The 26,059-nt window shown below is 35.5% G+C and overlaps 1 protein-coding gene across 1 annotated transcript in view; it reads right to left on the bottom strand.

Moving 5' to 3' along the window:
- Window positions 1-12,087, bottom strand: part of LOC138309243 (pumilio homolog 2-like) — a 37,644-nt gene extending 25,557 nt beyond the window's left edge. The window contains 6 exon segments of the mRNA XM_069250397.1: window positions 133-305; window positions 2,323-2,429; window positions 2,819-2,951; window positions 10,085-10,144; window positions 11,487-11,765; window positions 12,010-12,087. Of these exon segments, the coding sequence (XP_069106498.1) occupies window positions 133-305; window positions 2,323-2,429; window positions 2,819-2,951; window positions 10,085-10,144; window positions 11,487-11,732 (719 nt within the window). The 5' untranslated portion in view covers window positions 11,733-11,765; window positions 12,010-12,087.
- Window positions 12,088-26,059: the final 13,972 nt, after the last annotated feature.

Below are 26,059 nucleotides of genomic sequence, written 5' to 3'. Positions count from 1 at the left end.
ATATTTTGTGAAAAACATCGGTAAACTACATAGTGGTTATGACAGCACTGCAGCATCTTCATACTGGACCCTAACAAGCACACGCGACTCGTCCTAAGAAGTGAACGTCATGGTCACATGTACCATGTATACCTGTATCCCTGGTCGTCATCAAGCCCATTCTGCATCAGTCCATTACTTTGTAGGTTTTCTTTGTTTTCATCGCCGCGGTCATCATGACCTTCAAAAGGTGACGGTGTTTTACTCTTCTTCTCCTGATCAGGGATTCCATGGTCTTGTTGCTGTCCTGGATACTTTCTCGACATCTAAACAGAATTTAACATTTTCTACATCTACAGCCAGCTTCAGAAAGGGTTTACTTGACTAAATTGAACCTATCGTTTTCTAAGTACTGAAAATGCTACAATTTCTTTAAACTTGGAGTAGTCAAACTTCATGAGTTTGCTGTAACAGAGTTCACATTGAACCTTAGTTGGTCATAATGACCTATTCCAGCATTTAACATTGAAGGGATCACACGTGTGTTCAGGAGCAAGATACATATTTCAGCAGTGACTTTATTTAAGTATTCCGGGGACATAATCGTGTGCATCAAATAGCTCACTCTAATTGCACTAATGTTTACAGTATACGTAGTCCAGTGCTCCAGTTCAGATTCAGATTCTTTTATTTCCTTGTTTTTTCCAGTTCAGATACATACACAGGTAAAATACCCATTGTAAACCTGTCAATTACCCCTAAAAGTTGTATGAACATGTACAAATTACCCCTACAATACTTGTTATTACTCAACCCAAGTAGTATGAGCGCTTACATCCAGAAATAAACTCAGAAGATATTTAGGAAAATCAGATTAATTCCAGTCATTTTAAGAGTCTGCATCAACTATGCCCTTGATGTAGATAGATATTTTCACAATTGCTAGCACATCACCGAGCACATTACACTATACTCACATAACTTTTATAACAAGAGATCCCAAAGGGATCTTGGCGCCCACCAAAGAATGATCTATGTCTGACAATGGAAAGAGGGATCTTTTCTCTGCTTTTCAAACTTTTGCAAACATACTACATATAAAATTTGAGACAGATCGCTTCAGTGCTTTCTGAGAAATAGCAGCAACAAACTTCAACAATCAAAATCCAAGATGGCTCCTTGGCGGCCATCTTGTTGATCGATCGGTCCCAAATCAAAATATGCACAACTATGGCCCTAGGGGAACCTATATATGAAATTTGAGACAGATTCATTCAATACTTTCTGAGAAATAGCCATAACAATCTTTAAGTATCAAATTCCAAGATGGCTGCCATCTTATTGACTGATTGGTCCCAAAATACAATATGCACAACTAGGGCCCTAGGGGAACCTACATATGAAATTTGAGACAGATCCCTTCAGTACTTTCTGAGAAATAGCGATATAAGATGGCTGCCTGGCGGCCATCTTGTTGACCGATTGGTCCCAAAATGCAATATGCACAACTAGGGCCATAGGGGAACCTACATATGAAATGTGAGACAGATCCCTTCAGTACGTTCTGAGAAATAGCGATAACAAGAATTGTTAATGGACGGACGGACGGACCACGGACCACGGACCACGGACAAAAAGCGATTTGAATAGCCCACCATCTGATGATGGTGGGCTAAAAACATCTCAGTTATCTTTTGGGTTCACACTGAAGTCAGAGTTGTATCCCTCTCTTTCAAAAGTGTGAGTAAAATTACCCATCCCTCAAATAATTATCTAGAGCTCTGATGATATAGTCTTTAAAAGTATATAAACTTACGTATGGTACATTTGAACTAACTCTCTCAAACAGAATCTAACAAATCAATGATCAGGGATCAATCTAGGTTTTTAGGGAAACTACCCTTTCAAAATAGGGAGGGGGAGGGGGAAATTTGGCGAAATATAGGTGAATTTGAATCTTCTTATTTTGGTCCAAAATTATATTCATTTTGACGAAAAAGTACTGTAAAACAACTAATTTTATTTTTAGATTTCGTAAAGCAAGATTTTAAGCTCAATAATGAAAATTTTTAGCTTATCATAAAATATGCAGTAGCTGTATGATAAATATGAAGAAATCTGCGAACAAAAGTCTAAAAAAAATTAATGAAAAATAAGTCACATGGGAAATTGTGTTACAAAAACGGTCATTTTTTAGCTTCAAATGGTGAATTATTAAATCTTCAGGGGAATTTTAGGCCTGAGGGGAATTCATTCCTTGAGTGGAAATTTACCCATAAATAGTAATAAATCAGAGCTAGATTGATCCCTGATGATGTTTACATAATTACAGTATACACTTACATATGGTCCTTTTGGCATGCGGTTCATCCTGGGATCCATGTCTTTGTTTCCAGGCGACCCGCCCCCTAAAACGTACTCCACCAGGTCTACTCCGAGGGCCACAGGCTCTGTCAACACAACCACAATCATTTAGCACATAGCCTCATATAATGGACAAAATAGCCTTAAATAATACAGCAGAACAATGACTTTAATCGGTGAGACAAAGTCTGGCAATAAGCAATCATGTAGGAGACAAAATCTAGCAATAGGCAGTGCTATGTAAGCAGTAAAGCAGTAATTAACAGACTGTAACATCAACTCTTGTAAGTCACTGAAATATACTGCAAAAATTAAGACATTTGTTAATTTGAAAATATTTTATGAAATTTAAAATAAATAAGAGTAATTATCTAATTTGTAATTACATGAGATATACCTGTATATCAAATGAACACACAAATTAAGAAACAAAAGGATGCCAATACTTAATAATATTGTTCTATAAATAGATTACCTTGGGGATTTCCCCAAGTGTCTTCCCTGGCACTTGTCGTCCATGGACTTGGAAAGACCGGCTTCCCTGGGTCTCCTGGGTGTTTGGCTCTGTCTTCCCATAATAACTTTTTGGCTGACTGGTTTGGCGGAAACTGGAATATAACAATTCTAAAATTAATATTTGACCATATCTGTTTACTGTAATAAAGTAATACAGCATTTATCTTATTCAGGCTACATGCACAGTAAAATATAGTCAGCTCCGATTGTAACAGCAGCACAGAGAATATCACACACCTTTTAACTTGGCCACTGAAACCCCACTCAAATACTCGGAGGCAAATGGACCTTTAATTGTCATGATTAGCTATCAATTAGTTAAATGTCCAGCATTTGAGTCCCTAGATATATTTTTATCAGGGCCCTCACTTTTTTCCCCTTATTTTAGGGAGATCTGCAGTCTCCACTTCCAATGAAGTTAGTATAGACCTATGCATGCAGTGACTCAACCAACATTTTAATAGGTGTCAGTCAACAGGTAAAAAGGTTTGACCTCTTCAGTTCTACAGATCCCAACCTTTTCTGGCTTCTTATGACTACCTGATACATTAACACTGATGGAGTTTATGTGTATTTGTTGACTTTTCCTTAATTTCAGTGCAGAATACTAGAGTCACATGAATAGCTGATACATTTACACTGATGGAGTTTGCCTATGTTTGCAATTTGTTCTACTTAATTTAATTTTACTATGCTGATCATGAATACTATAGTCATATGACTATCTTAAGCCTTATTTACATGATAACAATTGTAGCCCATGCCCTGTGTGTATACAGAAGTATACCCTATATATATATATATAGGTCATTCTAGTTCATTGCTGTACAAATTTCAGTAAGCAATTCTATTTATAGACTTGGGGTAAAATATACACAGATCTATCTCTGACTACCAAGTCATGAATCTATGTACGTACACTTTGAAGTGGGGCCGATAAAAATTAAAATACCGCCATGATCTCATTTTGGGACTTAAAGAGGACCCTATTCCAAATCAAAAATGGTCATAATTACCCCCACCCCCAAACTGGTGGCTGCATACAGTTCCCATTGCCATGATACTCAGACTTACGTATAGTTTGTATACATGTGTGTACTGACGATAGATAAAATGAAATTACAGTAACTGTGGAATTTTATGACTTAAAATTCCACAATTCAAAAAGGACCAGACCCCATTTTTTTCAAACTATAGAACAGGCCCTAAATCAGGTTAACTAACTATGACTAATGCTATATATACTACTCGACCTTTAGATCTATGAGCAATTGTCGATTATAATTGAACATGTAGCATTGTACTTAATTGTTCAAAACAAACTTATTATATTTTGTTTTCCTCGACAAGCCGGCAATGGTGATATAAGTTCATTATATAACATTTCTTAAATCAATATTGCAATGGAAAGATAATTTGAAAATTTTCAAGAGACATTTCTTCAAAATTTGAACTGAATTCACTTTTCATTTATAAGATTATACAGTTTCACAGCAGGACAAACTTAATATAATACACAAACTCAGAAGAAAGTATATCATACCGATATACATGTACATACATATTCAAGCCAGTCACTTATAAATATCTGATCAATAAATTTAACCTTCCTTGAATGGATAAGTTAAAGTTCTGCAACTAATAATACTGGCAACATATAACAATGATTAATTCATAATCAATAAATAAAAGATAGTTATGCTATATGCATATCACAGTAATAATATTCACAAGATGGAACAAAAACTGGGGTGGCAGAGTACAGTTTGACATTTGATCAAGGTTATAGCATGCATGTCAGCTTCCAACTTTTATCCCTTCTGGAACTCGATTTTCCTCCACAAACAAAATCTGGGAAATACTTATCAGTAAATGACCATCATGTTAAAATAAGTGCAGTCTATGAAGTCTATAAGTCAGGCTTTGCTAGCTGAATTTGGAACGAAATCTGGGAAATTCTTAACAATAAATGGCAATCTTGTTAAATGCAGTCAAATAAAATAAAAGAAGCCTCTGGTTTTGAAGCTGTATTTGGAACAAAATCTGGGAAATTCTTAACAATAATTGCAATCCCGTTAAATGCAGTCAAAGAAAATAATATAAGCCTCTGGTTTTGCTAGCTGTATAGTGAAAGAGCACACATTTTTTGGAGAAGCTGGTGAGAAGACAGTTTTCAGTGGTGCACACAAAATCTCCCTTTTCAATGTTTATACTGCAGCGTACACACAGCCATACTACACCAACTCACACACACAGCTGATGACTCATCACCTCTGTCATGGTTACCAAACTGAATCGCCAAGCAAATGAATTACCTTAAACTATATATCATTTGAAACATGAATGTAGTTATAAAGTCAGTAGTACCAGAATAAAATATCAATTGAATTAATGGTCGGATGAACTTCACATGTACATGCAACAGGATATAGTCGACCATTACCACCAATTCTCATCAGTTGTATCTTTTATCATTCACCAGACATTTCCAAGACAATAAGAATGAATTTTGCTAGGGTTTCATCCTCTTTTCATTATAACAGGCCCATGCATCTTTATATAATTTGAAGATTTTCTGCTAAGTTCAATAATTATATTACAAATCAATATATTATATATATCTATATAAATGATATAAAATATCTTATTTTGCCTTTGGTGCAAGCGCAATCAGTACTTCATTCCATATAGGATATAGTGGCACAGAATTTTTTCGGGATGCAATTAATTATTTTTCATATTTTAAACTTGAAGTAAAATTAGAAGCTCAAACTTTTCAATGGTGGTAATGGTGTAAAGTAAGTAACTTTTGTAACTGAAGAAAAATACTAAATCGTCTGCTCTTGTTTTTAATAGTGAAAAAATACTATTTGTCAGCGGTGGAGCATCTTTATTAATTAAAAATAAGTTATCCAAAATATTAGCAAGTGGCTTTAACAAATTTCAATTTTAACTCTTATACAATATATCTGAACAAGAGTAATTGGTGTAAAAGTTTTATGAAACATCTAGATCTATGAATATATCCTTTTGAAAGGCACGGACTAGTGATGGAAATTGGTTGAAATTTTATGATCGATCAGCGGTTTTGTGAAACCAATCAATGATCGATTAAAATTGATTATATTTTCTTGCCCACTGAAGACAGCGAACATTTTCTATGAAAATTGTAAAACTTTCTTTTACACATGTTGACATGTTCTCAGGTCGCTTATATTTCCACAATTAAAAACATAATCCTCTGAACCTTTACATTTCTACATAGTGCTTATACGTTCTTGAATTTGTTAAGATGCTTGATACTTGAAATGATATGAACACACACATTTTAATGATTGGCTACTATTACACTTTTGTTTATTATGATATCAAACAATTCCGACGAAACTCGATCACAGATTTCTTACTTGATTAATAGGTCAAACATGGTGAATACCACAAACAAACGATACTTGACAAAATCAATTAATCGGAACTCCACTAGCCCGGACAAGGAATTACTGTAAAATATACACTTCAAGTTCTTTGACCATTTACCTAGAGATCATAGTCGCAGTGACCTCAAATTGTTGTGCTCCACATTTTGTCTCAAGGTTTAGAAGTAATACTCCAATTGCAATTTTACAAATAACGTAGGTGATTTAGTTCCTTAATGAGAATATATTAAACTCTCTAATTCTTAGATAAATGTTCAAGGTCAAAATGTAGGTCAGTGACCTACTTTTGCAGGTTATATTGAAAATTGCTAGTTCCAGTAGTGAATGAATATTAATTTCAAAATGAGACATGTAGCTTTGAATTTGGAAAAATTTCTGACAAAATAATTTTTTTTGTTATTTTAATTAAAACTGAAGGAATTTTTACCTCTACTGTGGCTTTTATTTATTTTCCTCTATGAAGAAAATAATTATTTTAAGATGTGAATGACTTGTTCATCAAAACTTGTTTGAATACCGTATTCGACCCAATAAGCGCCCCTCTCCCTTCACTTGTGAGGCCTCAATTTCAATGGCACAGGCATATGACCATAAAATCAAAACTGTATAGGTTTGCAAAAATTTTCGTCAGTACCTTTTCATTTTTCAGTATTTTAAATGCCCCAGGAGATAATTAGGTCGAATATGGTAATTTTGAAGATACTGTAATTAAATTTTTGGTAAAATGATGGCATGAATCGGGGAAAAAAATTAGGCTTTTGCATTGACAATTAATAGGGCCTAGATTTGGCTCTAGATCTTACAGAAATATCATCTTACTTCTCCTTTTTTTTTTTTTTTATTAAATATGAACTTTGACCTTTAAAACTAAATGCCACCATAATCACAAGCATTATATGTACTGTTAGGACTTTCAAGTAATGCCCATGAGCATATTATACATTAAACATCTGCACTCCATTTGATTATTATAACTGTTGGAATAATTTGTTGAAAAGCAGGTGGGTATATACATATACTGTATGTAGCAGCATGCAAATATATTATTTTCATATTTCTCTCTCTCTCTCTCTCTTAAATTTACACATTATACAACATACAATACAAAACATATGACAAAAATTTTAAATAAACAGCCAGTCATCATCAAACGTTATTTCCTCCAGGTGGAGATACAATATAAATCGACAAAAAGAGAACAAAGAGAGTTCAATCAGTATAAATTAAGAATAATAGGCAAGCCATTACTCTTTTGCGCGAATTTTTATCAAAGTAACTTTCACGGATGGAATAAACGCGAAGCGTTCAAGATGAACCGAGGTCTTTCTAGCAGCATCATCCTTGAAATTAAGGGACTCTTGCCGTTTCGCCTAAAAGGGTTCCAGCAAATGAAATGTCATTTTTGCTTAGGATAGTGTTGAAGACACAGGGCCCAAATTCAGTCATGATTTCCTGCAGAAACCTGTCATGGAGAGCTCTGGAATGATCACAACTAGCACAGAAATGATCTATGGCGTCGTGGAAGGGCTGAAGGCACAAAACACACACTGTAGTGTCATGGGTGACTGATAATGTCAACAGGGAACACAAGGAGTAAATAACCTGAACATCCAATAAGGATGTTGCTGCTTGCAACACGACGTGCTGTTTAAATTTGTAGGATGAATGACAGAGCCGAAACATCTCAAAATCTGAATCATTTGTCATACGGACTTTCAAGGCCGCGTTTTCAGTAGATGATATTGTGGTATTCACTATTGACTTCCATTTACATTAAGAGGGGAATGTATATGTCCTGAGGTACGTGTCAAGATATGAGAGTAGCTCGTATCTTTGAAGGACTCCAACGATATCTAGAAAGTATCCTTTGCCACAAGATCCTGGTTTTACTACTTGTACATTCAAATAGGAATACAATCTTCCGGTGAAGATTAGCTTGACCAAAAACGACTGTTCTAAGGATATCAGTTTTTGAAGGAAACGCAACTTTCTTCTGTCAATTTTGGCAGATATACGAAATAACCCAAGTATGGGCTCAATCATGTCCGATCTTGATCACTGCAGGTGTACACAAAGAATAAGTTTAGCTGCGTAGTGTTGGAAACGAGCTAGTTGTGTAAGATTGCTCACACTCAAATGCATCCATAGAGAACGGGCCCCATTCCCCATGACAAAGCCTTATAATTTTTCTCAATTCAAGTCTTAAATAAGGATTCAATATTTGTAAATTGGCTTCAGAAACGTATATTAACTACATTGGAAATAACCTAGAAATATGTCTGTTAGACATTAAGTGCTCGCTTAATACTTTCCAACCTTAATTTCCGCTATGAAATCATCCTCTGTAACAGGTGTACGTAGCACTATTGCTCATTATCCTTGGGACTGTTGTAAGGAGATGGTTTACGCCCTTTGTGCATTGTAATAAATACAGTCCTTTATTTCATCAGAACTTTAAATGTGAAATTACTTTGAAGTTCTTTGTTACAAAAAAGTGTGTTTATTATCATATTGATATTGATACGATTCACTTATTTCGCTGTTCAAAATAGTCGTCCGCTAGAATACTGTCCAGTCTCTGGGAACGTGGTGACTTACTTGCGACATGCTTGAACGCCTTTCTGGGGTACATTAGATCTAGAGCTCAGACACTCAGACTAATATTTTATGATGCATTCTTTATTTTGTTTCTCTTACGCCAAGCTGTTTAATTTTATAAATATTAATTAGAACTGCAGCAAATGCGGTCTATGGTCACAGGGTTTAGTAAGCGATAGTGCAACGCACACCTATAGCTAGGATGATGTGAAATAATTAAATATGTGGCCGGTACTAAAAGTTATCCGTTACATTCTTTTATTGACAGTATAAACCTAAATTGCATTGTATTGTTCCGGAATTTTCTAAAGTCGATCAGATGCTTAGAAATTGTGACCAATGCAAGAGTTTGTATGATACGCCGCTTGACGTTTACACAAAACAAATGCGTTTAGTACTGAGTACTGTCATTTTTGGTAATTTATAATAGATTATCGCTGACAAGTATATCTTAATATATGTTTTTGAAAGTTTGGTGTCACTAAATCATGGCTTAATAAATTAAACGCTATTAGACACTTACATTCTGTATCGCGTGCGCAGTTGGAATCTGTGCATAGCGGATGTAGACAGACTCTACACCCGACAAGGAAAATAATAGTACGAGTACACTCGCACTAAAAATCTTATTCGTTGATTTATTTCCTTTTTCATAATTTTCCTCAAATATTGGTTTTGTAGCAGTTTCCCAAATTCAAAGCCACGGGTCCCTTTCTCAAAGCAGTGACCAAAAACGACATCGGTGATATCTGACTGCATTTTCCACGTTCATAGTGAAATAAAGGTATGTTAATATATTATTTCGTGTTTGAAGTTGTGTTTTCCATGTCGAAAATTTATTTAAGAATATATTGGTATTAAATATGTACATATTTATCAATGTTTGACGGAATACCGGCGACTTTTGTAGAGGCAGGTGTACCTCTTCCAAGCGAGCCGTTGGTTCCCTTGTCCTTTTATATAGTATATAGTACACATGTATACACAGCAGACTTTCTCACAACCTACGTTACAAGTCCCTGTGGTTTGATGGTGGTGCTGGCCACGAAATACAATTTAATATATGGTGGGGCTGGCCACAGAATAAAAGTTAATTTAATGTGGTGCTGGTGGCCACGGAATAAAAGTTAATATCTGGTGGTGTTGCTGGCAATCGAATAAAATTTAATATCACCCCTAGGTCGACTTACCTCGCGTAGAGACACTCCTTGCATTTCCTTCTCCAGTTCTTGAACTGTTGCCATATTTCTCTGCATAAGGAAGGAAAGATAAATGTAGATTAAGTTATTATAATCTAAACCTAAATCAATCATGTTTACACCCAAGACAAGTAATTGTTATAATAGTAATAATATTTATTTTGATCTTCATCATGGTTCATATATTGTATACACCATAATTAGCGCCGTTTCCTCTATAAATACCCATAGACCTCTCCTCTGCTGAAGGAATATTAAGAAGTTATATAAATGTGCCCAGCCTTTTTGTTACAAGTTTTAAAGGCCCTGGATACTTATCACGGCAAATAAGGTAATTATAAGTAGTTCGAAATATATAACAAGGCAAATTTTTAGATATTCGTTTAAGTTATAACTGTGATTTACTGTAAGAGAGTTCATGCTAACTTAGACTAATACCTCCTTTTTACTTAAAGTGAATAATCGGGCAAAGAAAACCAGTCTAAATGCATTCATTTGCCTTCCAAAAGTAATAACATGTCAAAACAATGACCAGGTTCTGCTTACATTGTCCTGTTTTGACCACTGAAAGCATGGAAAAGCCCCGTGTAAATTTAGCACAGTTCTAAAAATAAATTCACCCAACTGTTTAAAAGAAAGGTTGTGTGGAAATGTCAACATGGACAAAGCCAGCCAGGAGGACGTTTTTGGATTCCTATAATATCGATTAATTTCTTCACATGCGGAGCTACTTTGACCGGAAATTTCATTCTTTAATTTCATAAGAAATTATACTGGATATATTAACACCATTTTTACCAACTTTAACCATCCTTTGCCCGACTATTTACTTTTAAGCTTGGAGATAAAATTTGAAAGGATGTTATGGGAAATTATCTGGCAAAGTTGCATAATGATTTATTGTGGGTAAAACTTTAGGTCGATAAGAATAAGCTGAACGATTCTTTTTCATTGATATTTAAACAATTAAATAACAATTTCATTCTTAGTACACCTTGAATTATTTTTCTCACAGATTTTATTAGACAAGTCTCCATTGTACCAGCCATTGATGTTTAATGATGGGTAAACAGTATCAAATACATTTACTCAATATTACCTATAGAGTATTGCACATGCTGACATGTGAATCACAAAAAAGTCCATATCAAACTTCACATGACCCGTTTGCACTAGATAACTTTTCACTCAAATTCAAAACAAGAATTTATACTGCCGTAAGCACTGAAGTATTATGTTTCACAAATTTATATATCTGTAGAATTAAATATAACGGCGAATATAACTAAATGGCCCGACCTTTCTATAGTGACTATACTGTATACTTGACATTCGTCCCGTGACCCTAATAGTACACATGTGTGAAGGCAATACACATTCTCGGTTTGTTTACCTGTTCAATAACACTGTCATCTCCCACGGCCCAGCGTTTTGTTCCATAACTGTTCATTTCTGCTTCGTTTTGTGGTCGCTGGAAGAAATAACCGACAGTTGCATCGTCTTGCGAATGCTGTGACCTGTTGCCCATGTTCACATTAGGGTTCTGTTGTCTTCCAACAACACCCGCCATTTCGGGCTGTCCTCCCAACATCCCAGGGTTGTTGTTCCATGAAACGTCATTCATTCTTAAAACTGGCATTTATTACACATTCTATCCTAACCTTTACACGACCTGAAACATGCAAATGTGAAAATATTTGCATGACACAAACGGTTTCGTCAGATATCTGCATTCACCTCTTATCAATGAACGATAAATAATAACATGGCGGGAGTCGAGACAGGAAGCTGGTATTTATAGTCATTTATTTCCGTTATGGACAAGGTCGTCGAGAAAATGAGGAAAAATATGCAAAATTCTAAGTTTCATAATCAATATGCACTATAAATAAAAGGATGATGGTCTCAAATCTCACCTAGATGACATAGGATTTTTTCTTACCCTCCTATCCGTTCTTTCACTTCATGACGATCGACATTGTTTTTGATTTGATAGTGCATTCTGGGTAACATGTGCCAGACACAATAATGACGTCACATGGAGGGAAAATGACTGACAGGTTGCGGAAGTAAAGGTGTTCTTTGTGTATTTCTTCCCTGTTATTATACCCACGCGAAAGATCATTTCTAAATGTGTCTTAAACTTAATCTTTTACATGGAATAGGTTTTATATCCGAAATTAAAATGATTAAATCGATGCACTGAGCGGCGACCAGTAGCTCTACATAATATTGTTAGTCCAGGGATGCGGGTTCGAGCCCGGCTAGCAGCACATTAATTTCCTCCTGTTATAATACTTTACTTAATACCACCATAATTTTTTAAAAGGGAAACAAATGATTGTTAATTTACGATAACGCAGGTTGTCTTACATACATCATATAATTGAGTGTGAAGCTTACATTTACACCTGTTGACCGAATCATGCACTATACACAATATTACAGTACATTTACAGGTAAACTAGTCGTGCAATGCACCCAGATACAATATATAGAATAAAATAATAAAAATTCATATTTTATTGTCATGCCTACATTTAAAGATGCTCCACCGCCGACATAGCATTAACGCTACTCGTCTTTTGAACAATATTTGACGTTTAATCGTGTCAGGCGCGGATCCCTAGGGGGGCGGACCCGGCGTACGCCCCCCCTAAAATAGGAGAGAGAAAAAAAGAGAAAAAGGGAAAAAGAAAGAGGGGAGGGAAGGAAAAGAAGGAAGAAAGAAAAAATAGAGGGAGAAAGGAAAAGGGGAAAAAATAAGGAATTAGATAAAGAGTGAGAATTTGACAGAAAGCTCCATTTCCTACCTTTACCGTTTGATGTTATCATTTTAAAATCTAAATGTATTCGACTTTGTGGTACATACATGCATGAACATAGATTTTATCTCCATCGCTTAAAAGGTACAATGTAAATTCCTTCAAGTGTTTACTTTTTCCTAAAAAAAAACCCGATAAAATCCCAATATATTAGATAATTTATTGTCATTAATATTCAATATTGACAGGTTATATCTCGATATCCATAGCAAATAAAAGAAAAGGGGGAGGGGTGGGTATAAGGAATTGTAGCTGGCCATGAGTCTTCGCTGGTTGACTATATGTCATGCCCTTCGTTTTCTAGGTTGTAAATGATATAATACACATTTTTGATTCAGCATTAAAGTCATGTATTAAATCCGACTATCAATTCACAAATGTGTGCGTACTTTCAAAACGCCAGTTACAAGATTACTACTGACGTCGAATGCTTCTAGAAGCTTTTTATTTGTCCTAAGAAAATGTGTGTAAAGAAAAAAGTGGAAAATCAAACCAAATGGAGAACCAAATGCGACAGAAAATGAGAGCTTCTAGGGGTCTGGGTGCACACCATGGCCAGATGCCTTCCTTTTTTGTTTCAACAAAAACATATCTTACCGATAATGTTATAAGATGGGACAAACGATGTTAAAAAATTAATGCACATGACAAAAGGCTCCCTATTAGAAAACAGGATGATAGTAATAATTCCAGGCAGCGTCTGGCCATAGACAGACCACTAGCCTACTTTTCTGTCATTGTCCAATACACGAATTATGAAGATTGTGTATGTTAGTGAAAATAAATTATCTAATCCGACAAATAATGTATAAAAGTAAAAGCTTATATCGTTAAAAAGTTCACATACATTTTTATTAGTCCTATAAAAACCTTCAATAGGCGACCCCTAGCTGCAATATTGTAGCTCAAAAGTATTTTAGACTGAAAATGGTGTCTTCTTTAGAGCTACAATTGTTCCTTATTACTGCAAATGGAGCAAAGTGATGATTATGTAAACCATTATAAAACGTTTGTTTTACATTTTATCGTACTTGTTTGATATAGCTTACCTACTAGGCAATAAAAACGAACCACATAAAATATCAAATTCTCATCATCGAGGCATTATTTGTTTACATTATACATATGAAGGTCTTTCAGAAGGGAATTTTTACGGCAAGTTCAGAAAATGTGATTTTGACGTTTTATGAGCGGTACGGTAGATAGTAAGCATGGTATTTATGTTTGTTTTGGACAAAAATAATATGTAAATGCATAGTAGGCCGGGTACGTATATTCGTTCTAGGCGGCCCCCAGACCCCCATCCTTTTCTTTGCTTCGTGCCTCTACAAATATTTAGATTTTAGGCAGTGCAATTCTGTAACTTTATATTCAAAATATGACATTAGACGTCAAAAATAATAAACGAACATTTTTACATGGCTTCAAATATTTTTTGGGAAAAGTGTACATGAAGTCCTCAGAAAGCAGGATTTATTAGCATTTATTCGAGGGCTTCTGGGGGCCTAGGCGGCCCCCAGACCCGCACCCTTCATCGCTTTATGTCCATATAAATATTAAGATTTTGATATTGCAATTCTGTAAGTAAAAATTTAAATCAAAACTTCAAATAAAAAATATGACACTTGACACGAAAACCATAAATAAACATCATTAAATGGCTTCAATTATTTTCTGGAAAATTTGTTCATGAAATCCTCAGAATGCAGGATTTTGCACCATTTATTCTAGAGCTTCTGGGGGCCTAGGCGGCCCCCAGACCCCTCGCCTGATTTGCTTGGTCACACGCCCCCTCTAACCTCAAAACCTGAATCCGCCCCTGCGTGTAGATATATATATACATTGCAGATATATGTGATTAACACCTTTTTGTGCATTTTAAACGTTTCATGGGTCTAGATCAAAAATCGATAAAAACACGTTTGATGGGTCTAGATCAAAAATCGATAAAACACGTACAAGATTATTATTTTAAATCAAAGTACTGTAAGTACTGAAGGAGGCGTTGTTAAAAATTCATGAAACAGACAAAATGGTCTCAATTTCAAACCTGAATGATATTTTATTAATTAAGATAAATCATACAACAGTTTCCTCTAAGTCCATTTATGTATATTCTTCAAATATCTTGTCCCAAAGGCAGACTTAATGCATATCAATCATAGTAATAATTACACCAGGTTTCTTAATTTTACTGCCGTGCTATATATTTTCTATAATTTACCATTAAAATAGATTTAATGACAATATATTCATCAGGAACACTTGACCTTTTATGATAATGAACTAAGTTTTCCCGGTGTTTTATACTAAAAAGACTTCAACAAACTTTAACTTTGACATAGACTGACATTTTTCTGCCATCTGTCCTCCACCAAATAACCTAATAACCTTTTAAGTCGTTTGTTAAAGTGATTCCTTGTGGTTTTTGCTACCTATGTTAGTTTAATTTATTCATGCACGTTATAAAATTTCCTCATTGTGACTGAAAGTAAATACATGGGTGCAATGGAACGCATTGGTCACAAGACTAGACTTTTTTATAATTAAAACAAAGTCATTAATCTTAAGGACGAATTTGTATTTACTTAATACTAATAAATATAATACAGTAAAAAATATCAATGTAAGCTGTGCCCTGATGACGGCCTGCCTTTAAGTCCGAAACATGTCGGCAACCAGCAGCACCAGATGAACCTAGAATGTACCATTTAGTACCTGGCTCAGGAGTTGCATCTCTAATTTTTCGATGAATTATAATACATGTTAAATATCGGGTCTTTAAGCTTGTTAGCTATAATATTGATATGAAGTTGTTAAAAAAATAGCGTATTTGACTCCTGTGACATTGTTTGAATTATGTTCAACATGATAAATAAATTATTTGGGCATAATTAGAAGCCCTGTACTTTATATTAAAATTTTTACAGTTCCATACTTTATAAAGTCAATTGGCATCTTAGCTAATGACAAGAAGTCAGTTAAACATGTTTGCCTTTTTGATCCATGTGACCTTTAATTAAGTTTATTCATTTAAACACTTTTTGTAGCCATTCATCCCAACTTGTTACAGCCCTAAAGACAGGTCTCTATAACTCTTATTAATTAACAAAAATTTCTTGAAATATTTTAGACTATCTAACTCATGCGACCTTGAATAAATCAATGACAAGTTATTTTCATTTGAACAAACAAATGAAATCATTATTAATAAGAAAGAGACATGACATCAATCATTATTAATAAGAAAAAGATTTATATATATGGAATTTAATAAAATAAATCACCCCTTTCATTTCATTTTAAAGGCCCACCACCTTTCCGAAACCAAAATTTGAAGTTTCTTAAAAAAACAACAATAACATTAGAAAATGTGTATTGATGGCCTAAAAGGAGGTTACAACACCAAATAAATGCAAGATTCCCTCTATAATCTATGTTAACAATGAAGATTCATTTCGCTGTTTTGGCGTCTGGCGCAGTGATATTCAACTACCGCGCGGTAATAAGGACGACGGCGGGAAACATAAGACGACCCGCGTTAAAAAATTTACATTTTATTTATTTTGAATAATTTTGTTCAGAAGGTGATGATAAATGTAGTATAAACGGTAAGTTAATAACTTTTGCGACTCTACAAAATTATCAATTTCGTTTTACATTCCCATTTAAAAAAATGATAGCCGTTTCGGAAAGGTAGTGGGCCTTTAAGAAATCATTTACCAGTTTTACCTTTTATTGACTATTATTAAAAAGCAAGTCTTAAATTCATTGTATATTTCTTTTGGTAAAAGTAATGTCATCATTTAACATTTTAAAAAATGATGAAAATCTTATTTTATTTTTAATATTTAAATATTTTCCAAAATAATATTATGTATATCTATTTTGTTTACATTGATTTGTTATAGCAGAGTAGCATATTTTGATTTTAACTTATTTTTCAACTTTAATCCAATTTAAACTTAGAGTTACCTCCCCTACAATACTGAAGTGTTACTTCCATTTGACAGCGGTCTTTTTCTTACGATTTTTCTGTCAAAATGTTTAGATTAGAAATGTATCTCACTGATTAAGCGTAAGTTGGCAGTTTCTTTATTATCATCATTCACTGTAGTGAAAATTAATAGTTTTGATGCATAAAACATGCGTCTGCTTGACCCTGTCGCACTGTGGTGTACCCGATCTGGAGTGGACACTTCAAGATGGGGGCCGGTTCAGAACGAAAAAGGTAGGTGTCGGATACAAAGTGAGGTTTCTGAAGAAATAAGGAGCCGATTTTTCCATAGCACGGCTAGATGTTGAGATAATTTGACAAGGAACACGCACATCCATTCCTCTGGATCCATCATTACATTTTATGGTTGTATCACTGCTCAGAAATAGGCGTTAGTTGCGATTTAAAAATCGAAGCGTAATAATCATTGTAAACATGCGATTTTCGGACGTTTTGATGCTTATATACCGAATGTTTCATCACGTATATCACAAAATGGCGTTTCTACTTAATTCTGCTAAAGCACGACTCATTTGGTCAACTTATTAATTAGTTATCGATGTTTAAACAATTTCGCATTGACATGGAGTGGACCCTGAAAATTTACGATTTTTTGATCACGGATTGGACTCGAAATTTTTGGTACGTAGTATACTTTTTGGATACGGAGTGGACTGCACAATTGTAATCTCAAGAGGCACATGGAAAGCCATTGACAGGAAGCGTTAAAGTGTCCGAACTGTGACAAACATTTTACTAGGGCCGATAGCAGAGGCGTGTCCATCACTTTGTGAAATATCCATGTCGACACTGCGACAAGCAGTACAGGTGGGCCCCTGGCCTTTGAAGACACGTTGCGTAAGGACATCCTAACCCATGATTAATATTTACATACATGTATTTGGTTGGAACATTTGCAGAACAGATGTTTTTTGTATTAAAATATAGCTAGTCCTTTACTTTTCTTTTTGACACAAGTTCACTTTGATGACTGCATATGCTTAAAAGATATAATTTTTATTTTCATTTGATTTTCAGAATTTACGTAACCAGGAGTCAGAAATATATTCAGTTTTTTAGAGTGGAGCTCTCGCCGACTATCGGTGTTTATTTTCACATAATATCATTTTGTATTATATATTGTCATCACAATTAATAGTGAATCATAATGATTTACTTTAGCATGGCTTTGAAATATTTTATTACTTCATAGTTTTACGAAATATTGTCCGGAGTTTTTAATGACTCAAGAAGAGAAAGTTCTCTGATAAGTTTTTTTTTCGGTTAGGTGCTGTTGTGCAAAAATCATAATCATACATGTCCATGTATGTTGATTAACTTGATAAAGAAACCAAGTTGTTTTACAAGTGAAATTGTTTTATTCTTTCATAGCATCGATCAACACTGATTATTGTTTTTCACAAAATTGGACCTAAATACACTCATTCACAGTCTTAAAGATTGAATCCACGTTTAACACGTGAAAGGATTTTGGTGTCGTGGGCTCGGTGAAATTCCCTAACTAAAAAGCGGCTTTCGAGAAGGTTCATCTGGCTTGCTCACGTTTCCTTTTCTTCGTTACCTCGCACCCCTTGCCCTTTCTACTGCATAGAACTCATGGTCCCTACAAACATCAATTATTAATTAATACAATAATTGTTAAACGAAAGTAATTTAATGCAACTCGTATGAATATCATACCGTACACATGAATGGGTGTAATTATTATCATTTACAATTGTCCACTCCGTATCCAAATGTGTCCACTCCGTATCCAAAAAGTATACTCAGTACCCAAAATTTCGAGTCCACTCCGTGATCAAAAGATCGTAAATTTTCAGGGTCCACTCCATGTCAATGCGAAATTGTTTAAACATCGATAACTAATTAATAAGTTGACCAAATGAGTCGTGCTTTAGCAGAATTAAGTAGAAACGCCATTTTGTGATATACGTGATGAAACATTCGGTATATAAGCATCAAAACGTCCGAAAATCGCATGTTTACAATGATTATTACGCTTCGATTTTTAAATCGCAACTAACGCCAATTTCTGAGCAGTGATACAACCATAAAACATAATGATGGATCCAGAGGAATGGATGTGCGTGTTCCTTGTCAAATTATCTCAACATCTAGCCATGCTATGGAAAAATCGGCTCCTTATTTCTGCAGAAACCTCACTTTGTATCCAACACCTACCTTTTTCGTTCTGAACCGGCCGCCATCTTGAAGTGTCCACTCCAGATCGGGTACACCACAGTGAGTCGACAGACAAAAGATCGTGGCCATCAAGTTATCTCAAAATTTGTTCCAGTGAGACGCTATGATATCTATTTACAATAGGATGAAAATTACTACAATGTAATATAACTGTAGATATCTGATATTGATAAAATATAGCTGTGTTTATATATATTGATCAAGGATCCACGTCCTTGTGCTGATTAATCCTAGTACTGAGCTGTAAACGTTACTTATGTAGCTGACATTTTGTAAAACTGTCGCGCAAGCCTGAAGCAGATTCTTATATTCTTTCAATATTCGTTTGAATACCGGCGATTAAAATACATTTATGATGTGGATCGGATTAATTTAGCTAACAATCACGTTTTCATATACAATCAGATTCGAAGTTTGTAAGCTAACGGTTCTAGCAGAACGATTGTATCAGAAACTGGTGGGTGTAACAGTGGGCGTCTAGTATCGAATCAAATATTCTTTGAGAATCTGTCTTTGAACCATTCATGACTTTGGGAAATAATAAGACAAGTATAAAGTATGTGTAAAAGGTGAAGCATGTGATAAAATGTAGAAAGCCAATGACAGTTCTTAACCTCTGCACATTACACAACGAACGTTACAATACACAGTGAAAGTTATCTCCCGTAGTTACGGAGATTGCCGATAAGATTACCAAGGTATAGTGTTCCAGTGATCTTGAGAATCAAAGTGATTTTATAATGAAATCGCGGATACACGCCTCCATAAAAATCGGTAAAGACCATGCTCTACATATTTCTACATAGTCCGCTACACATACTTATATCATTAGTTTATTTATTCATTTTGCCTAATATACACGAAGTCGTGATTGTTTTGTTAAGTCATTATTGATGGAGATGTTTTGATACTTAGCGTGGTCATGGATTTTGTGTATATTTTTGAAAAAAGACTCTCTTGTCTTCCCTCAAGACCCTTTTCACGCCATCCATTAATGTTGGCACTTTACAAGTAAACGAGGACACAAAGGAACGAAAAAGAGCAGACGAACAAGTAGTCAGAGATATCCTCTCTGCCTGCCAAGTGCCAACATTAATGGATGGCGTGAAAAAGGTCGTGAGGCTGGGGAAATATGATAAAGAAAAAGCAACAGGAACCAGGGGGAGACCAATCCTGGTCAGCTTTGGTTCAGCTGAAGACAAGAGAACCTTTTTCAAAAATATACACAAAATCCATGACCACGCTAAGTATCAAAACATCTCCATCAATAATGACTTAACAAAACAGGAAAGAGATGAAGAAACTGAATTTCGAAATCAGGCCGAGCAGAAAACTAACAAATCATCGAGGTAATTCATATACTGGGTACGCGGCCCACCATGGAACCGCAGAACAGTAACGATGAGAAAAGAACAAGAAAAAACTTAAATGTACCTACACAAATATTAATAGTCTTCCAAACAAAATTGATGAAATCAGATGGATAATAAAGGTTTAGACAGCGATATTTTTGCTGTCACCGAAATATATCCCAAAAACTCTAAGTTCACAAGTTTCCCCAATGACTATCAAAGGGTTGTGGTCGGTGAAGACCAACACGGGCACAACTGTAGTGCAGAGTGCTCTTTGGGCGAGATGACTATATACAGGAAAATAATTCTGGCAGCTTTTTCAAACTATTTCGTCCCCAGTCAAGATTCTGGCAGCAGCAATTTAATTGGCCATTTTCAAAGGTCACCAGAACGTGACCCCTAATGGGATGTTGTCAGATCCTCTTATCAAATGTAGAGATAATAAGTATCTGTATTTTAATCAGATTGAAATCAACGCTAAACATGAATGAAATGGCATGTAGCAATAGAAGAAACAGAAGCCACATCTCAAGCGGAACTTACCCGGATCTCTTGGGACTAGTGTTGCACGTGGTGAGTTTCAACACATATGCTAGCGCACATACAGCCGCAGACTAATTACATATATGTTTGTTGTACTAAGCTAGCGAGTGATGTAAGTAACATAAAGTGTTTTAGATTACATGATATGTATAAACAGTCCATCGCACTTCGATTTGTTGTTGTTATTTTTTTCAATAAACATGCCGTGGCAAACTGTCATTGCTATCTGACTTTTTGTTGCACGCTTCCGTTTGATGATGCGGCCTCGTTGTGGAAAAAATATGTCATGTTCTATGTAGAGCTTGACTTCGCCTATTTTAGAGGAGTATTTTCCTGGTCAAGCTAGGCAACTGCCCACCCATATTGTTCACTGTATGCATTGAAAATGATCTGAAGATTATGTCTATGTACAGAATAAATTTAAATTTAGTGGTTTTTATATTTCATTGGGCTAAACCTACCTTTAAACTGTATATTAAAATCTGGAGCAGTCAGAACTGGTGAATTTGATAGTATGGTTTTCAATTTCTCAAAAGTAGACTTACATTCTTCTGACAAGACAAATTTTACATGTTTCTTTGACAAAGCAGTAAGTGGCGCTGCTATAACAGAGAAATTTTGACAAAATTTTCTGTAGTATCAAGTCATACCAAGAAATCTCATCAGCTCTCTCCTGCTTTTAGGTGTTGGAAAAATCTGTAATTGTTTCTACTACATCCTACAACATGTTTCCTACTACTGTCCTACAACATGACCTGAAAATTAAACAGTTGCATGACAAAATCCAAATTTCAGTAAGTTTACAGTCAATTTCATGGTAGTGAGTCTCTCGAGGAATTCGCGAATACCGCGTAGATTGTCCTCCCACGTGTCGAAGACATTGAAATGTTGGCGGGGCATTCTTCATACCGAACGGCATAACTTTGTACTGGTATAAACCTTGCAACAGGTCAAACTTGCTTACAGATTTGGCTTTGCCTACTTTGTCAATACACGAGTCAATCCTTGGAATTGGATAAGAGTCTGTTTTGCTGACAGAGATTACTTTTCTGAAGTCAGTACAGAACCGGCATATCTTGTCCGGCTTTGGCATCAGAATACACTGAGAGTTCCATTCACTTTGCTTGGTTCAATAATATCATTGTCCAACATGTATTGAATTTATTTCTTTAAATGTTCTTCTTTCAAAGAATTGACACGGTAAGGATGTTGCTTGACAAGTGGTGTATCGCCCACATCCACGTCGTGATAGATAGCATCTGTTTTGCCTGGTGTATCCGGAAACAATTTTTTAAACTCAAGTATCAGACCTTTCAGTTCATTTCGTTCATTTTCCGATAGATGACATAGTTCCATGTCCAAGTTCGCGGGCACATCTGAGTTCCGTAACATAACACCACAGTCTAAGACTACATCTTGTACACCACCATCTAAGTCTAATTTACAAATATCAGCTGTACTTTCACTTTGTGATGGTACAGAGGCCAAAGTAACAATAGGTTGAGAGGTCTTGCTCTCTTCTATATCTACATATTTCTTAAGCATATTAACATGTCATAATTGAATTTTCTTGCGCCTCCCTGGAGTTTGTACAATGTAGATTACATCATCGACCTTTTTCTCAAAAATTTAAGGTCCAAAAATATCTAGTTTGCAAGGGCTGACCCGGTATTGGTAATAAGGCCAAAATTTTGTCACCTGGATCAAAACTTCTGGCACGAGCATCTTTATCATACCATGTTTTCATTTTGGTTTGAGTAACGACCAAATTTTCTTTTGCCAATTCACATATTCTTGTCAACCTTTGCTTAAAGTTACACACACACTCTAAGAGATTCACTGTAGAATCTTCGTCCAAAATTTTGTCTTTCAAAATTTTCAAAGGACCACGTACAGTGTGTCCAAACGCAAGTTCAAAGGGATTGAAGCCACAAGATTATTGTACAGAGTCTCTAACGCCAAACAACAACATGTGTATACCTTCGTCCCAATCTCTTTTGTTTTCAAAACAATAAGATATCATCATATTCTTCAATGTCTGATGGAAACAATCTAAACCACCCTGAGACTCTGGATGATAAGCACTAGACTTATACTGCTTGATCTGGAGCTGGTACATGACTTGTTGAAAAATACAAGACATAAAATTCGAACCTTGGTCCGATTGGACAGCTTTTGGAAGACCAACCAGTGTAAAGAGTTAAACCAAAGCCTTGACTATGTTAGGGGCCTTAATATTTCTGAGTGGAATGGCTTCAGGAAAGCGTGTGGAAGCACACATAATAGTTAAAAGATACTCATTCCCAGACTTAGTTTTAGGTAGAGGACCTACACAGTCTATAATGATTCCACTAAACGGTTCCTCAAATACCGGAAAAGGGTGCAAAGGTGCCACAGGGATTTTCTGATTAGGTTTCCCTACCATCTGACAAGTATGACAAGACCTAAATAAATTAGGCCATGGGCTAGGAGGGTCCCACATGCCACCCCCCCCCCCAAACCTCCGAACCAATATTTTTCTGAACCCTTATGACCCACTGATCACAAATCCAAATGTTAACATTGCATAAGTTGGGATGAACTTCCGGTTATGACGTCATCAAGATGGCCGCCATCTCGAATTTCACTAAAAATTGAAAAATAGTCATAACATTAACATTTTTCAACCGAAGTAGACAAATGAGGTATCAAAATGACCACAATAGAACAACAAATACATATCAGGACCAAAAAATCCAATATATGTAGTGATTTCTACGCAGGAAATGAAAAAATCGGATTTAAAGCTCAAAAATGGTGATTTTTCAGCAAATTTTTCATATTTTGTTTGACGCAGCAAAAATGTTTCCCAACAGCAATCTATTATTTCTAATAAGTTTTTTGACCACTTGTCAATCAGTTTAAGCAACAAAAACAACCAAAACCAATGTTAACATCGTATAAGTTCCGGTTATGACGTCATCAAGATGGCCACCATCTCGAATTTCACTGAAAAATGAAAAATAGTCATAACATTGGCATTTTTCAACTGAAGTAGACAAATGAAGTATCAAAATGACCACAATAGAACAACAAATACATGTCGTGACCAAATAAGCCAATATATGTAGTGATTTGAACGCAGGAAATGAAAAAAATAATATTTTAAGCTCAAAAATGGTAATTTTTCAGCATTTTTTCATATTTGGCTTGACGCAGCAAAATTGTTTCCCAACAACAAATTGTTATTCACAATCAGTTATTTGACCTCTTATCAATCTGTTAAAACAACAACAACAAAAATATATAGAAATGCAACAGAGATTTGTTATACCATCATTTGGTTTACAAAACATCACCGGATGCGGCATATGATTGTTATTTTTTTCCAAACCGCTAACACTACAGTTTCCTGGTGTATTGGAATTTCCTGAATATAACATTGGCTATTGACGATTTATATCTTAACAAATTTGAATTTAAAGTTGGCTGAATATCTAAGTGGGACTTCAAAATAATCCATTTTCATGCTCGAAATTTTGTAGACTAGTAGCCTCTCAAACTGAATTATTACAGCAAAACGCTAACTAATAGCTATAGGGTATCAAATTAAAGTTCCGTAAATACCATGACACTTTTCGAAACATATTGTGTCTTTTAGAATGAGCACATCCATTGTTTATTTCCTGTGTATAACGCAAGATATAAGATGGTTACTACAGTGTCACATATTTCTTTCACTAGTTCTTAATGCTTATCATTTTCGTTGTGCGTGCTTTCTCGCCAGAGTGTCGTCTTCGACCTCGGTGACCTGATGTGACATTACATTACCGGGTTACCATCGTGGTTCTAACTTGTCAACTGTCCATGGTCAGAGTTAAGATCAGAAACATCGGCTTCAGGGATGTGGGAGCTCTTCCTGTTTCCAACCTAGTTTCACCTAGATTCACATATCGTATATGATGTTCCAGACTTCCCCGGCATGATGGAAAAGACACCAGATCAACATTCTGTGGAGGGTTGAGTTGGTTCTCCTTAATTCGTATGAAGCACAATTCCTCATTCTTGTGAACCTCAGTGACCATAGGTGGCACAGGTGGATTCTTTGAGGTCATAAATGAGGTCTGCAGTGAAGTTTCACTCTTTGCCAAGTCTGGAAAGCACTTTAGAGAACTTTTTACTGGAGAGTCTTCAATGGTCTCTTTGCGCATACACCAGATGTGACACAACCAGCACCTTCAAGGGAGTGGGAAAAGTCAGACCAATGAAAAACATTTAACATTTATGCCCTCATTAATGACCTCGATGATATCACCAGTGCCATTTATGGTTGCACGAGGGTCCACAAGATTGATGAATAGTACTTCATACGAATTATGGAGTTATGTGCTTAAGAGAACCAATTCCACCATTGGAAGAATGTGCATCTGGTGTAATTTCCATTATGCCGGAGAAGTCTGAAACAGCATATACGTACGATATGTTAGAATCTGAAAGAGATCCCACATCCCTGAACCTGTTGTTCCTGATATGAACTCTGGTCATGGATGGGTCATAAAAGGCTAGAACAACACTGGTTATGCAGTGTCACATTTCGACGAATTGAATACTGATATCTCGAGTACTCTGATTCGGACTGCATGTACCAGCTACCAGATATGCCGAGTCTCTTCAGTGGATAGGTCAGTGAGGCGAGAAAGCACGCACAATGATAATGGTTATCATTGAGAACCAGTGAAAGACATATTAGTGATATTGTAGTAACCATATGGCATTTTGCTTATGCTATGCATAGGAAATAAACAATGAATGTGCTCATTTTCAAAGACACAAACGCTTTGGGAACTGTTAATGATATTAACGGAAACACAGGCTTAGCTTAGGTTACATTTGTTACGCTATCAGTAGGTGTTGTGTTATTTTTGAGACGCTGCTAATCTATCAAATTGAGGGTATAACAATAATTCTTTTTTTTGCATTTCTATATATTTTTGTTGTTGTTGTTTTAACAGATTGATAAGAGGTCAAATAACTGATTGTGAATAAC

This window comes from Argopecten irradians, chromosome 15 (genome assembly GCF_041381155.1).
Source record: "Argopecten irradians isolate NY chromosome 15, Ai_NY, whole genome shotgun sequence".
Lineage (NCBI taxonomy): Eukaryota > Metazoa > Mollusca > Bivalvia > Pectinida > Pectinidae > Argopecten > Argopecten irradians.
Note: the sequence above shows the minus strand (reverse complement) of the source record. Positions and strands in the feature narration are given on the sequence as shown.